General features: G+C 41.9%; 1 protein-coding gene across 1 annotated transcript in view; it reads right to left on the reverse strand.

Moving 5' to 3' along the window:
• BBS7 (Bardet-Biedl syndrome 7) overlaps nt 1-13,711 on the reverse strand; it is a 94,229-nt gene that overhangs the window by 12,620 nt on the left and 67,898 nt on the right. The window contains exons 13-16 of the mRNA XM_030191777.1: nt 12,605-12,679; nt 10,736-10,801; nt 8,587-8,726; nt 1,892-2,056 (exon numbers count right to left, since the gene is read on the reverse strand). Of these exons, the coding sequence (XP_030047637.1) occupies nt 1,892-2,056; nt 8,587-8,726; nt 10,736-10,801; nt 12,605-12,679 (446 nt within the window). The remainder of the gene's footprint in view (nt 1-1,891; nt 2,057-8,586; nt 8,727-10,735; nt 10,802-12,604; nt 12,680-13,711) is intronic.

Genomic DNA, 13,711 nt, shown 5'->3' on the forward strand with positions numbered 1-13,711 from the left:
TCCCTGTGTATTCCAGCATCTCTCTGACTCTGGTCACTGCCTTATCACATTGTTTAACTGTCTTGAGAATTTCACACACTATCTCACCAAGGTCTCTCTTGGTCAGTGCATATCAACTTGATGTACAGGCAGCCTGTGTCAGGTTCTCAGGTTCAGAGCCCGCGGGGCCGGGCTCTGGAGCAAACGTGAGCCCTTGGGCTGCTGCCGAGGAGCGACAGCAGCAGGCAAAACCCACCAACCAACACTGGGCAAGCACACCGGCAGGGACTGCAGGCACTGCCCAGCAAACCGGAATACATGGACTGGAATCCCCCGGACTGGAGGACACAGGACTGGAACACACACTGGACTGGAACACACTGGACTGGAGCGCACCAGACTGGAACACACCGGACCGGAACACACTGGACTGGAGCACACTGGACTGGTCCGTACAGCTTCACCTGCACAGCTACTAAGCCCCCAGGAGTTGAGCTCCTGGGTTCGAGTAGCCGGCAGGACTTACTGGATACCGGATGACACAGGGACCAGGACTGGAAACAAAAGTGTTCCTAAACCTAAACTGATCTACGTGCTCCCAAGCCCTAAACTAGCAGGAGTGTTCCTAACAGTAAACTGACAAAAGGACTTCCTAAGCCCTATACTAAACAGGAGCTCCTAAGCCCTGCTCAAGAAAGGGACTTCCTAAGCCCTAAACTAACAGAGCAGGGAACTAAATACACAAGCTAACACAGGTGCTACTAAGCACCAATCTACAAGCAGTGCTCTACAACTCTAAACTAACTAAGGTGCTCCTATGCACCAAACAACCAAAAGAGCTCCTAGCACTAAAAGGGAAGACAGGGAAGGCACAAGGAAAAAGCAGGAAAGCAAACACACGCTAGCAAAGGAGCTTCCTAAGCCCCCACGCTACAGCAGTGCACCACCGCACTAACCTAACCCAGGTTCCACTAAGCACCAAGCTACTGACGTACTTCTCACAGCGAACTGAAGTGCCGCTAACAGCACCAAACCCAGAAGTACTTCTAACAGCAAACTGAAGTGCTTTCTACAGCACCCAAACAGCAAAGACTGCAATGCTCCCAATAGCACAAACACCAGAAGTACTTCTAACAGCAAAATCTGTAGTGTTCCTAACAACACCAAAACCCTGAAGTACTTCTAACAGAAACAGAGCTTCCAAAGCCCTACACACAGCAATGCTTCCAAAACCAAGAGGGAAAAGCAGGGGAACCAAAGGGAAAAGCAGGAAAGCTAAACACACAGTCACCAGTGCACACTGCACTAACACTAACCTGGCCCTTAACAAAAGCAAGCAGGGAAACTAGACACAAAGTCAGAAGTGCACACTGCACCACCCTACCTAAAGCAAACACCACTGTTGCAAAGGCTCTGAAGGAAACAACACCACTTCCTTATCAAGGCCCTCCCTGATGATGTCACACTCCCTAGACCTAGGCAAAAGCACACTGACCCAGAGAGGCCCAACCCACACCAATGCAACACCGTGAAGCACTTGAAGCCAGTACACCCAAAGAGAGGTAGAGCTAACTTAGTCCACCCACACAGCTGTAGTAAAGTAAAACAATTAACCCCATGCTGCTGGAAGCTGCCAGCACAGAGAGACAGAGCCAGCTCAGAAAGGACAGACAAAAGAAACAGAAGCCAGCTAAGAAGCTGACCCCCAGGAAAGAGGTAAGTTTGAGAGGGGTTCTGACCCCAATCATAAAAGCCTGATTTGCTGGAGATTTTTACATGGAAGGACCTGACATTTGAAAACACTTGGCAAAGGAATTCCACCGTTTGTGATTCTTTGCAAGTCTAAAACCCTTCTTCAGTTAATCAGCGTGTTACTAGAATAGCAGGTTCACACTGAGACCCTCTGCATTACCTGTATGTGCATTCCAGCTGCGTGTCCAGAAAGGTGTTCTGAAAGTAGAAGGTGACACTCTCCCCCACTGGAGTTTTCTCTGGAACCTCCGGCATGCAGAAAACAACCCAGGAATGAACCTCGCCAAAACTGAACTGTCCTGTCAATGTTAATGTATTCATAGGCCTAACATAAAAGCAGAAGAGTAAGAGGTGTTAGCTTGCTTCTGTCAGATATCTGTGCAAGAAGGAAGACTGAAAATTTATACTAAATCATGTTTATTAATGGCATAATCCAAACATATTTATCATTTGATGTATTAACCATCATATAATCTCTGGTTTATTTTCAGATCGAATAAATCTTTCGCTTTTTACTAAGGATGTACCACCCATTGGTTAATACCATCAAAGAGATTCACAATAAAATTATTAAAAGAAAGAACTGTCCACAGTGCACCTGAGAAGGCCCTCACTACACCAGCCAGCCTCAAGCATTGACGTCAGCAGATGGTTAGTTGGGATAGCATTTCAAGAAAAAGTGGCTTTTCATGTTAGTTTTAAATCATGAGAGGGTCACTTCCTTACGAAGGCCTAAAGGGAGGTTGTTTTGTTCCAAAAATGTGGAGCAACAACTGAGAAAATAGAGAAGCACATTTGATGACATGATGAAGCTACCATTAAATCTTGCTGAGAGGACTGAAGGGGTCAACCCAGAATATAAGGCACAAGGTATCAAAATCTCCAAGCTACATGTCCGACCTGATCGATCTTCCGGCCAGGAACTGGACCAAATCTTCTCGAACATATCTCAATCTTCATCTTCCTAGCTGCAAAGGCCTCAAATACAAAACCTACTATGCATCCAACTTCTCTGTCATAGGCAGCCAACTCTGGAACGCCATACCTTGACACATCCGAAAAACCACTGAACACCTACCCTTCCAAAAACTGCTGAAGACTTACCTCTTCAAACAAGCCTATCCAAATGACCCGTCCTAACTCCCAAACCTAATTCCACACCACTAGTATCATCCATACTCCAATCCTTTCCCCACATCTATTACTAATGTCCTACTCTATGTAATTATGTCATCTCTGAGATACTTTGTTCCATACTTTGTATTATCTATGCGATACTTTGTAAGCCGCACTGATCCTGCTATCGAGCAGGAAAGAGCAGGGTATAAATGCCACAAATAAATAAAATAAATAAAAAAGAAACAGGGGTGTTTCAGAGGAGAACATTTTCTGAACAAGCATCACAATTTTGAAAGGGATTCTTGCCTTAGTAATGGAGTAATGTGATCTCAAGGAGTAGCACAGTGGAGCACTATAACAGTGGAATTTTGAACAAGTTGTAAATGTCTTTAAATAAGAGTGAATTACAGTAGTCTAAACTTCCTATGATAAATGAATAGATCACTTTCCTCATCCTACTGCAGGTCAAGAGAGTCTGAACCGACTGAATTTGTTTCATTTTAAAGAAACATTTTCAGGCCAGAAAAGAAATATGTGTTTGAAAATTAAGTTGACTATCGATATGGACTCCTAGGATCTTTAAGGATGATACTAGTTCAATTTGGGTGCCAGCCATGATGATCGTTACTGGCAATAGATGTTATGTAGGGGAACCAAATATCAAAATCTTGGTCTTATTATCATTTCATTTTAATTTATGAAGGTTCAACCAGATTGAAATCTGATTATGTTTCTGATTCAATTCTAGTATAGTAGATGGTGAAGAGGAGTGAGTTATTCTCAATATTTGAATGTCATCAGCATATACAATGGATGTTAAGTCAATAGACTGAATCAATGTTAGTAGGGTGTGCAAGAAAGACATTAAAGAGTGTTGGAGCTAATATGGAACTTTTAGGGACCCTGCAAGTCACAGCAAACAGCACTGAAGTTCAATTTTTCCATGAGACTACAGTCAATTGCTGAAAGAGATAAGACTGGAACCAGGCCAAGACAGTGTGGGTCAATCCTATGGTGTAAAGTTGATTTATAAGAAGCTTATGGCCTACTAAATTGAAGGCACTAGACAAGTCAAGAGAAATAACAGTCTTATTCTAGTCCAGATGAGTTTTTACAGTGGTTAGGCCTAGTAATGTGATCTTGGTGGAATGCTTCCTGTGAAATCCAGTTTGATATAGGTATAGGATGTTAGTAGTTTCAAGAAGATCTAGGAGGTGTTCTGAGAAAACCCATTTAGTAAGTCTGGATAAAACAGGAAGATTCACGATGGATCAATAGCTACATCTTGGGGACTCTTTTTTTGGATCCTTGATCCATGGGCAAAGATAGGCTATTTTCCAAGCATCTGAAACTATACCAGTTGACAGTGATGAAGCTATCATATTGTGAATATAGGACAGAAAGATCGTCTCAAATGATTTAAGCAAGATAGATGGAATGGGGTCATGAGGAGCTGTAGTGAGATGTGTTGAACTGAGTGCCTTTTGGACCTCAGTTATAGCAGGGTTATGGAATATTGACCCATGACTTCCCAGGGAGCCGGGGGGGGGGGGGGGGTCATTAAATGTTCCTTCACTGTCTATGAAAGACACCTGGGAGGGGATGGATACTTGATTTGCTCTTACAGAAGAGGAGATAGAAAACTGCATGTCTACAATTTTTCATTTAAAATAATCTGCCAGTTCTTGAGCAGTGAGGACTTGAGAGTCATCCAGAGATAGTTGAGACTCCGTAAGAATACAGAAGATTTTACAGAGTTTAGCTATATTAGGAGTCATAAGAATTTGCTGTGAATAATAAGATTTACATGCAGAAGTAGTTTTTTTCTTATGATGTCTAGCTGTTTGTAACTAGTGAGAGCATCAGGTGAATATTTATTCTGCCATCCACCAGTGCTATTCCATGGAAAATATTCCTTACGAGTATGAACCACCAGACCCAAGGCTGCCCTGCACGTCAGCAGAATTAGTGCAATTAACCAGGTAATGTTCATAAACTGAAGGCTACGACTCTGCTTGCACATGGCTCTGATTCAGGCTAGAAATATGTGAAGCTTTATTAGTTTACTAGCAGTTTTTATGTATGTTTTTAAATGTATGATGTTTATTTACATACTTATGTTGTCATTCTTATAATTTTTTGGCAAATCCAACTATTTTATGTATCTTTGGTTATTTAGATAATTTTTATAGTCTGTTTTTTATTCCAGTGAGTTCACATTGCACTTCCTGGTTCCAATGATGATTGTAGTGTCATTGGAACTCAAAAATACAGCCACTGAAATGCATACATTTCAAAACTTAAAATGAGTATTTTAAAGGCATAATACAGCATTTTTTAACTAAAAAGAGGGCAAGCTGAGCTGCATCAATTCCAGCCTTTGTTTTCAGCTTTTTAATATTTTTGAAAGGATCAATTTTTCCCCATGTTTTTCAGCATCTTTTAAAATGTGTTTTTAAGGTTCAAGCAACATTATTTTAATGTATTTACTGCTGTAACTGTCTATTGCTCATGTTTGATTTATTCTTATTGTACACCGCCTTGAGTGAATTCCTTCAAAAAGGCAGTAAATAAATCCTAATAAATAAATATGGATTTTCCTATTTAAGGGGGTTTTGAGCTGTTTGGGTTTTTTTTTTTAGTTTTTGTGATTTTTTTTTTTTTAAGATTTTATTAGGTTTAATGCAATCCCAGTGTTCAGCTGCATTTAGACAGAGGCAGATTCAATCTGAGGCCCTTTTACAGAGCAGTAGTAAGCCCAATGTGGGCTCATTCTTCCACGACTACCGCTGGTCCAACACGGCTGCCAGCAGTCCTGCCCCCAGCACACCATTTCCAGGGGGAAAAAAAAATCCCGGAAATGGCTTGCGCAGCAGTAACCTGGCGGTAATCAGACATCGCTGCACACTGCCTGGTTACCGCAGGGTTACTGCGAGAGCCCTTATCGCCACCTCGATGGATGGCAGTAAGGGCTCCCTACCGCATGGCCATGTGTGTCTAGGGGCTTTTTACCCTTTGTGGTAAAAAGGGCCCTGGTACGCAGGAAAAACAGCTCCCTTTGCTAGAACAGGGCCCTTTTTCTCGCAGCTTGGTAAAAGGATTGCTCTGTTTGCTAACATGGTAGAAATGCTGTTGCTCTGAGGAAGGAAGTGCTGCACTGTGAGTACCTTATATATGAACTAGTAAAAAAGGCCCGTTTCTGACACAAATGAAATGGACGCTAGCAAGGTTTTCCTCAGAGTGTATATGTTTGAGAGAGTGCATGTGAGAGTGACTGTGTGTGAGAGAGTGAATGTGCGAGTGTGTGTGTGAGAATGAGAGTGTGTGCAAGTGCGTATGTGAGACAGTGTGAAAGAGACAGAGTGTTTCACACAGATACAGTGTGTGCGAGAGAGAGAGTGTGTGTGAGACACAGACTCTCTGTGAGACTGAGTGTATGAGACCAAGAGAGTGTGTGAGTGACTGTGTGACACATAGAGAGTGAATGTGATACAGTGTGAGACATAGAGTGTGTGAGAGTGAGAGAGAGAAAGACATTGACTGTGAGAGAGAGAGAGAGTGTGTGTGTGTGTGTGTGTGACAGAGACACCTCCCCCTCCTCTCTGGTGTCAGGCCCCCCTCCCTCCCTCTCTCTGGTGTCAGGCCCCCCCCTCTCTCTCTCTCTCTGGTGTCTGAGCGTTACTGTGCAGGACGCTGAGCTCTGGCTGTGCTTCAAGGAAGTGACCAATCCTATTTAATAGAATGCACCTCCAACATTCTGAAGCCGAGAAACCTCGTGTGGTTGGTCACTTCTGCTTGTGACGAACCCGGAAGTACGTGATGTCAATTCAGGAGATGGATACAGAGAGCAGGAATGCCTCAGCCATGCAGTCAGCTTCAGAATGTTGGAGGTGTGTTTTATTATATAGGATGGTTTTATTTTATACTGAGCACTTTGAAGATTTATTTGACTTCATTGTTTTGAAAAACCTTTATTATATTTTTTAGGTAGTTTGATTTGTAAATATTAGGGTTATCAATAGAAATCAAACAAAATAAAACATGGAAAAGAAAATAAGATGATACCTTTTTTATTGGACATAACTTAATACATTTCTTGATTAGCTTTCGAAGGTTGCCCTTCTTCGTCAGATCGGAAATAAGCAAATGTGCTAGCTGACAGTGTATATAAGTGAAAACATTCAAGCATTACTATGACAGTCTGACAGGGTGGGAGGAGGGGGGTGGGTAGGAAGTATGCATGGGGACATCAAAGCATATCATTGATATTCTAACAGGATGGGTGTGGATAGGTGAGGGGGAGGGTGATCAACAGAGACATACAGCTTTATGGTTTATAATGGGCTAGGAACCCCAGATCCTTGTTAAGTCCTTTCTGTTGGGTGTTAAAATATTCAATCATTCTGACTTCAAAGGTCTTACGTTCTTGTATGGTTTTAAAGTTACCGATCTGAGGAAGAAGGGCAACCTTCGAAAGCTAATCAAGAAATGTATTAAGTTATGTCCAATAAAAAAGGTATCATCTTATTTTCTTTTCCATGTTTTATTTTGTTTGATTTCTATTGATAACCTTAAGAGTGGACTAACACGGCTACCACACTCCTCTACTTAAATATTAAGGGAAGGTCCAGTAGGTATGTGCTCCCTTTTAGTGTTCCACTTTGTTCTAGTATGGCTCACTGTCACTATTATGCTTAAAGTTTATGTTGTGCACTAAATTGACATGGTACATTTTGTTCAAGAGTTAAATTTCTCTGCCATAAAGAAATTTTGTGCATGTGGTAGATTCACTTTGCTGTTTTCTCACCAATTCCCTGCTTCAATAGCCATTACTGTCTGTTTTATATTTTAATAGCTATTATTTATTATGTCTATTTGGTTATGCATTTTATGTTTTTTTTTTATATTTGAAGTTTTTTGTATTTGAAATTAAGTTTTATCATTTGTATGATTTTAATTTTACTATTTGTACATTAGTTTCACCCCTGACACAGTGCTGCATCGGGTGACTGTTCTAATAAAGCTGCACATCTTTCCAGACTGCTAATCTGCTTGTCTTCCTGCTATTACGCCTAGTTGCAGATCATCGCCTCTCTTTTCTGCTGTGTTACGTGATTCAGGTTATCCTATCTTTTCTTGAATTAACTTAAGAATACCCAAAGATGCTGTTGTATAATAGCTGGAAGCCACATGGCTGTTGCCTTTAATTTTTATTTGATTTATATCCTGCTCCATCTACAAATCTGGGCAGTTTACAATAAGAACATACAAATTACAGTAAGAACAATCACATAAAACAAATATATTCAAAAACTAACACACCAGGACTATTACTCTTCAGCTGTTACCAGAATTCAGAGGCAATCCGGCAAAATTAACCAAAAATAAACCAGTTGTAAACTTACTCAGGCCTTATCAGCCAGAATAAAACCTGTTACCAGCTTACTAGAGAGTTACCACTAAGATCAATGACAAAAAGCCTTCTGAAATAAGTAAGCTTTTGATCGTCAAACGGTCACATCTTTGGAACATTCTCATGCTGACCCAGAATTTTTCGGTATGCACTACGGGGAAGTAGCCTTGGCAATCTGGGCAGAATATCTGCTGCTACTACTACTATTTATCATTTCTAAAGTGCTACTAGATGTACACAGTGCTGTACATAAAACACATATCTGGACAGACTGGCTTTGAAGTTACTGGAACATGAATGCTCCATTTCCTTCCTGGACCTACCTGTCATGTTCAATGACATGAGTCCTTTGATGAAGCGACAGTGGCTTGATCTGATACTGCCGAACTTGACAGGTTTTTGGTTGAATTCTTGGAGTTATGTAAGCCTGAAGAGTCCCATACTGGCCTTCAATTGATCGAATCTGCATCAGTAAAGACAACACAGAATAGTCGTGAGAATAGTGCTGTTAGTCCACCTAAATTAAAAAGCATGCTGGGACAAGGGATGGCTCAAGGTAATCTGCTGCCCTTTTTACAGCCCCTTTGCGTTTAGCTCACTGACTTTCCACTTCCCTCATATTATTCCACTCTGCCAGCTCTTCGTTCAGGTAATTGTCCATTTTACTGAGAAGCAGGTGTAAATTTAGTGTTGATCTTAGAGACCACAGAAATTAATTCCCTTTCTGAAATGTCCAGACTACACCTTCTTGCCATATTGCACCTACTGCAGATTTGCACCTGTAAATCTCCTCGATGTTTCTACCACATTTGTCTTCTCTCTGGAGGTCTAAAATCATGAACAGAGCTGTTTTATAACCCTCCCTTTTGTATTTCCTTCCCAAAACTTAATCTTATTATATTGTAAGCTTTTCCTTTCCTTAGAATTCCTCTTTGTTTGCATTTATATTTATGTTTCTCTGTCATTGTATATAGCCTTCCCTATTTATTTTACTATATAACGTGGAGGGCCATAATCGAATGGGGGCGCCCATCTATAAGGGAGGCCATCTTTAAGGCCGGCCCCGTAAAGCGGTGTCCCCGACCATATTATCGAAACAAGATGGCCGGCCAACTTTCGTTTCGATAATACGGTCGGGGCCGGCCAAATCTCAACATTTGGGCTAGCCTTAGAGATGGCCGCCATTGGTTTTTGCCGATAATGGAAACTAATGGCGGCCATCTCAAACCCGGCCAAATCCAAGCCATTTGGTCGTGGGAGGAGCCAGCATTTGTAGTGCACTGGTCCCCCAGACATGCCAGGACACCAACCGGGCAGCCTAGGGGGCACTTCTAAAAATTAAAAAAAAAAATAGCTCCCTAAATCCCCCCCAAAACCCACTACCCACAACTGTACACCACTACCATGGCCCTTAGGGATGAAGGGGGGACACCTACATGTGGGTACAGTGGGTTTTGGGGGGGGGGGGTTGGAGGGCTCCCATTTACCCCCACAAGTGTAACAGGTAGGGGGGGATGGGCCTGGGTCCACATGCCTGAAGTGCACTGCACCCGCTAAAAACTGCTCCAGGGACCTGCATAGTGCTGTGATGGAGCTGGGTATGACATTTGAGGCTGGCAAAAAAAATGTTTTGTTTTGTTTTTTTTGAGTGGGAGGGGGTTGATGACCACTGGGGGAGTAAGGGGAGGTGATCCCCGATTCCCTCTGGTGGTCATCTGGTCAGTTCGGGCACCTTTTCAAGGCTTGGTCGTGAACAAAAAGGGACCAAGTAAAGTCGGCCAAATGCTCGTCAGGGCCGGTGTTCTTTTTTCCATTATCAGCCAAAGCCGGTCATCTCTTAACCACGCCCCCGTCCCGCCTTCGGTATACTGCCGACATGCCCCCTTGAAGTTTGGCCGGACCTGCGACGGAAAGCAGTTGAAGCCGGCCAAAATCGGCTTTCGATTATACCGATTTGGCCGGCTTTAGGAGAAGGCCGGCCATCTCCCGATTTGTGTTGGAAGATGGCTGCCCTTCTCCTTCGAAAATAAACAGGATAGTAACATAGTAGATGATGGCAGAGAAAGACCCGCACGGTCCATCCAGTCTGCCCAAGATAAACTCATATGTGCTACTTTTTGTGTATACCTGACCTTGATTAGTATCTGCCTTTTTCACGGCACAGACCATAGAAGTCTGCCCAGCACTAGCCCCGCCTTCCAACCACCACCGGCTCTGCCACCCAATCTCGGCTAAGCTTCTGAGGATCCATTCCTTCTGAACAGGATATCTTTATAGAATACTGCCTAGCAAGATGCACGCGTAAATCAAATTGTTGCCAATTAGTGCCAATAGTTGATTAGCACTAATTAGCTTGTTATTCACTTAAATGTACGCACAAATTGGCTGTGTGCCAAATTTGTGCATGCAATTTTGAACACCATTTCTAGAATTTGGGGGAATATGCTTCCTAATGTCACAAGATCTCTGTACCTTCAGTTCCAGTCTGGTAGTATTTGCTTGACATCGGTAAGTAGCCAGAAGAAAGTTGCCATTTGGCTGTGAAAAAAAGAAAAGAAAAAAAAAATAAAACACTAACAGAGGGATGATCAGAAGCAAACACCGGCACAAGAGGCTGTTAGCGCCATACTAGCGCCTGCGTTTGCTACCGCCCCATGATCAGAGTCCTCGAGCACGTGAAACAATGCTCTCGAGGCTCTGAACGCAACTAGCATGCAAATGCATGCAAAACAGGGCTAAACATATTCATCCCCAATGATCATTGACCAGCGTGCCAAAGATTGGGTTGCTGGCTGTGGCAAACCCTACATCAGCTCCGAGCTGGCGTTAGGGTTTGCAGACCATTGGGGAGGAATGGTGAGCCCTGTCCTGCATGCATTTGCCCCCATTCCCTAGTAGGGCAATTAGCTAGCTTGTGTCTTGGTTTTCTCAGACCAGACAGGCTTGCTTAGCCCTAGTAATGGGCCATAAACTTTAACAAGCGTTTGTCTGTTTGTTTGCTTCAAACAGATTCTGAATTAATACAGAGCCATTTTCAGTGAAGGACCAATATGAGTGATAGGTAAAGAGGTTACAAAGGACAAATGATGAATATTTGAGAAAAATACCAAAGAAACAGAATTATGTGAAGGTGACCTTAGAGGTCAGAGTTGAAGAATACCAGATAAGTAAGAGAGAAATGTAAGGCCTTAAGTGACTGGACAAAATTAAGCTTCAGTAGTCTGACAGCTTCTGAAGGAAAAACAAAGAGAGAGAGATATTTTATTTTCCTTATACTGAAATTTGGACTGATATAAATAGTAATTCAATTTTCTGTAGTACTGGGATAAAAGAATTTTTACTGTAACCATTTATTTACTCTAATAAATTTTAGCATTATTATAAAAGAAAAACTGAACTCTAAAGTGTTTTTCCTTTGCCAAAAGAGCTTGCTTTTTTTACTCTCTTCTGTTCAGCTTCCTTTTAGAGGCAAGATGGGAGTGACCTATATACAATGTGCATATTTTATCAACTATTTATCTACACTGTAACTCTGGCCCATCTCCTCTGAAAAGCCACTCTTAGGACAACTATGTGTATGTAAGGACATTGCATATTTTATCAACTATATAGAACAGCAATAAGCAAGCTTATGTGCAAATTCTTCTATTTTTAAAGGACCTCAGTAAAGGGATTAGACGGAAACACTAACTTTTTCAACATCACAATTTACTCGCCTAAATTGTCACTGGTCCTCATTTACATTTTTTTTTTTTTTGCATATTCCTTTGTGTTAACTTTAACCTTGTCTTTTAAATCACAAATAATGTCTTCAAAGAATAATGAAAATCGAAAACTTATCTTAGAGGTGTCGGCTCCAGAGGTTCTTAAGGTCTGAAATGAATCATGTTTTGCCTCCCTAATAGACTTTGAAAACTTTGTTTCTACATATGATTTGATATTGAATGAGATTTTGCATATTTGGGCAGGAAGGTTTGGCGTTATAGCTTCTGACAGGTTTTATCCCTAGAAGCTCTGTAAGGCTTTTTCCTTCCTGACCCCAGGTATTTGTGACACTGTTTGGTTTCTACTATTTTTTGGAGAACTATATTTAGTTTAGGATAATCATTATATTATTCAACCCAAATGCAGATCTACTTAAAGTAGCCAGAGGCAGACCAAGTAGCTGATCTGGGTTAACAGGAATACACTGCAGATCCCTCCCAGAAGTAAGATGGCAAATCACAAGTCTTTCTGGCTGAAAATGATTCTTGAACCTGCCTTCCAGGTACTTCTACAACAACATTCTGAGCTATTCCAAACCTCTAGGCATCCTCACCACTACGATACCCCTCAGCTCACCTCACTATCACAGCCACTGAAACTCACAACTGCTGAATTTTTATCCACATCCAGAAGGTCAACAGGAACATCGCTCTGTATGGAACACAAGAAGATTCATTAATTCTGTTTATAATTATGGTTCCTCCTCTGTAAGGTTCAGGTAAAGGTTCATGGATTTGATATACTGCATTTCTGTGGTAAAACCAAAGCAGATTAGATTTTATGTTTCAACAATTTTTTATTGATGACAACCCGAGTCAAATACAGAAACCAGAATATAACACTCACAAGGCAATCAAAATGACACTAACATGGCCAAACCATCATCAACCAAAGTTTTAACCCTTACCCAATCCCTTTCCCCCCCCAACCCCCCCACTTCCCCCCTTTGTCCCCCCCCTCTTCCGGTCAACCAATTCAAGACCCAGCAAATTATATACCCCGCAACCCAGGAACATCATTTGCACAACATATCAAACTATAACTGTCCACAACCTGGTATTTATATACCTTTACCTCACTACCTTCCCCGCCCACCCCAGGAGCCCCCCTCCCTGCCCCCAATCCTTATATCCCCTACCCCCATACCCCTCCTCCACTATTCTCATTCCACCCCACCTCCGTATCCACCCTTAATAACCCATAAGCTTGTATTCTGATAGCCTCTGGGCTCCCTTCCACAGAAAGGAATACCACAATTTACTAGGTTTGTTATCCATTATTGAAAACTAAATTGAATATTAGACTGCGACCCCAGGCCTGTACATTTTGTAGGCAGGGATTCCAAGTATGCATAAAACGGTGTTTATGCTTAGGGGAACCCCTCACGTCTCTGGCTTCCCAAGACAACAATAAATGGACCTGATTCCTCCATTGCCAGTACGAAGGGGCCTCCTGCGACGTCCAGCACTGTAATATACTTTTCCTTGCCTTTAGACACATTTTGCGACACATCAAACTACCAAATTTAGACAGGTTAGCAAAAGCTTTGGGTTTATCTAAAACAAATTGTTCCAAAGTTCCTTGAATATTCACCCCTAGCAACTGAATCGCAGATTAGATTTTATGTTCAAATTTGTTTATTGAGATTTATATAACATTGTACACAAAAGGAAATGGCTATTA

The sequence above is a fragment of the Microcaecilia unicolor genome, chromosome 2, assembly GCF_901765095.1.
Source record: "Microcaecilia unicolor chromosome 2, aMicUni1.1, whole genome shotgun sequence".
NCBI lineage: Eukaryota > Metazoa > Chordata > Amphibia > Gymnophiona > Siphonopidae > Microcaecilia > Microcaecilia unicolor.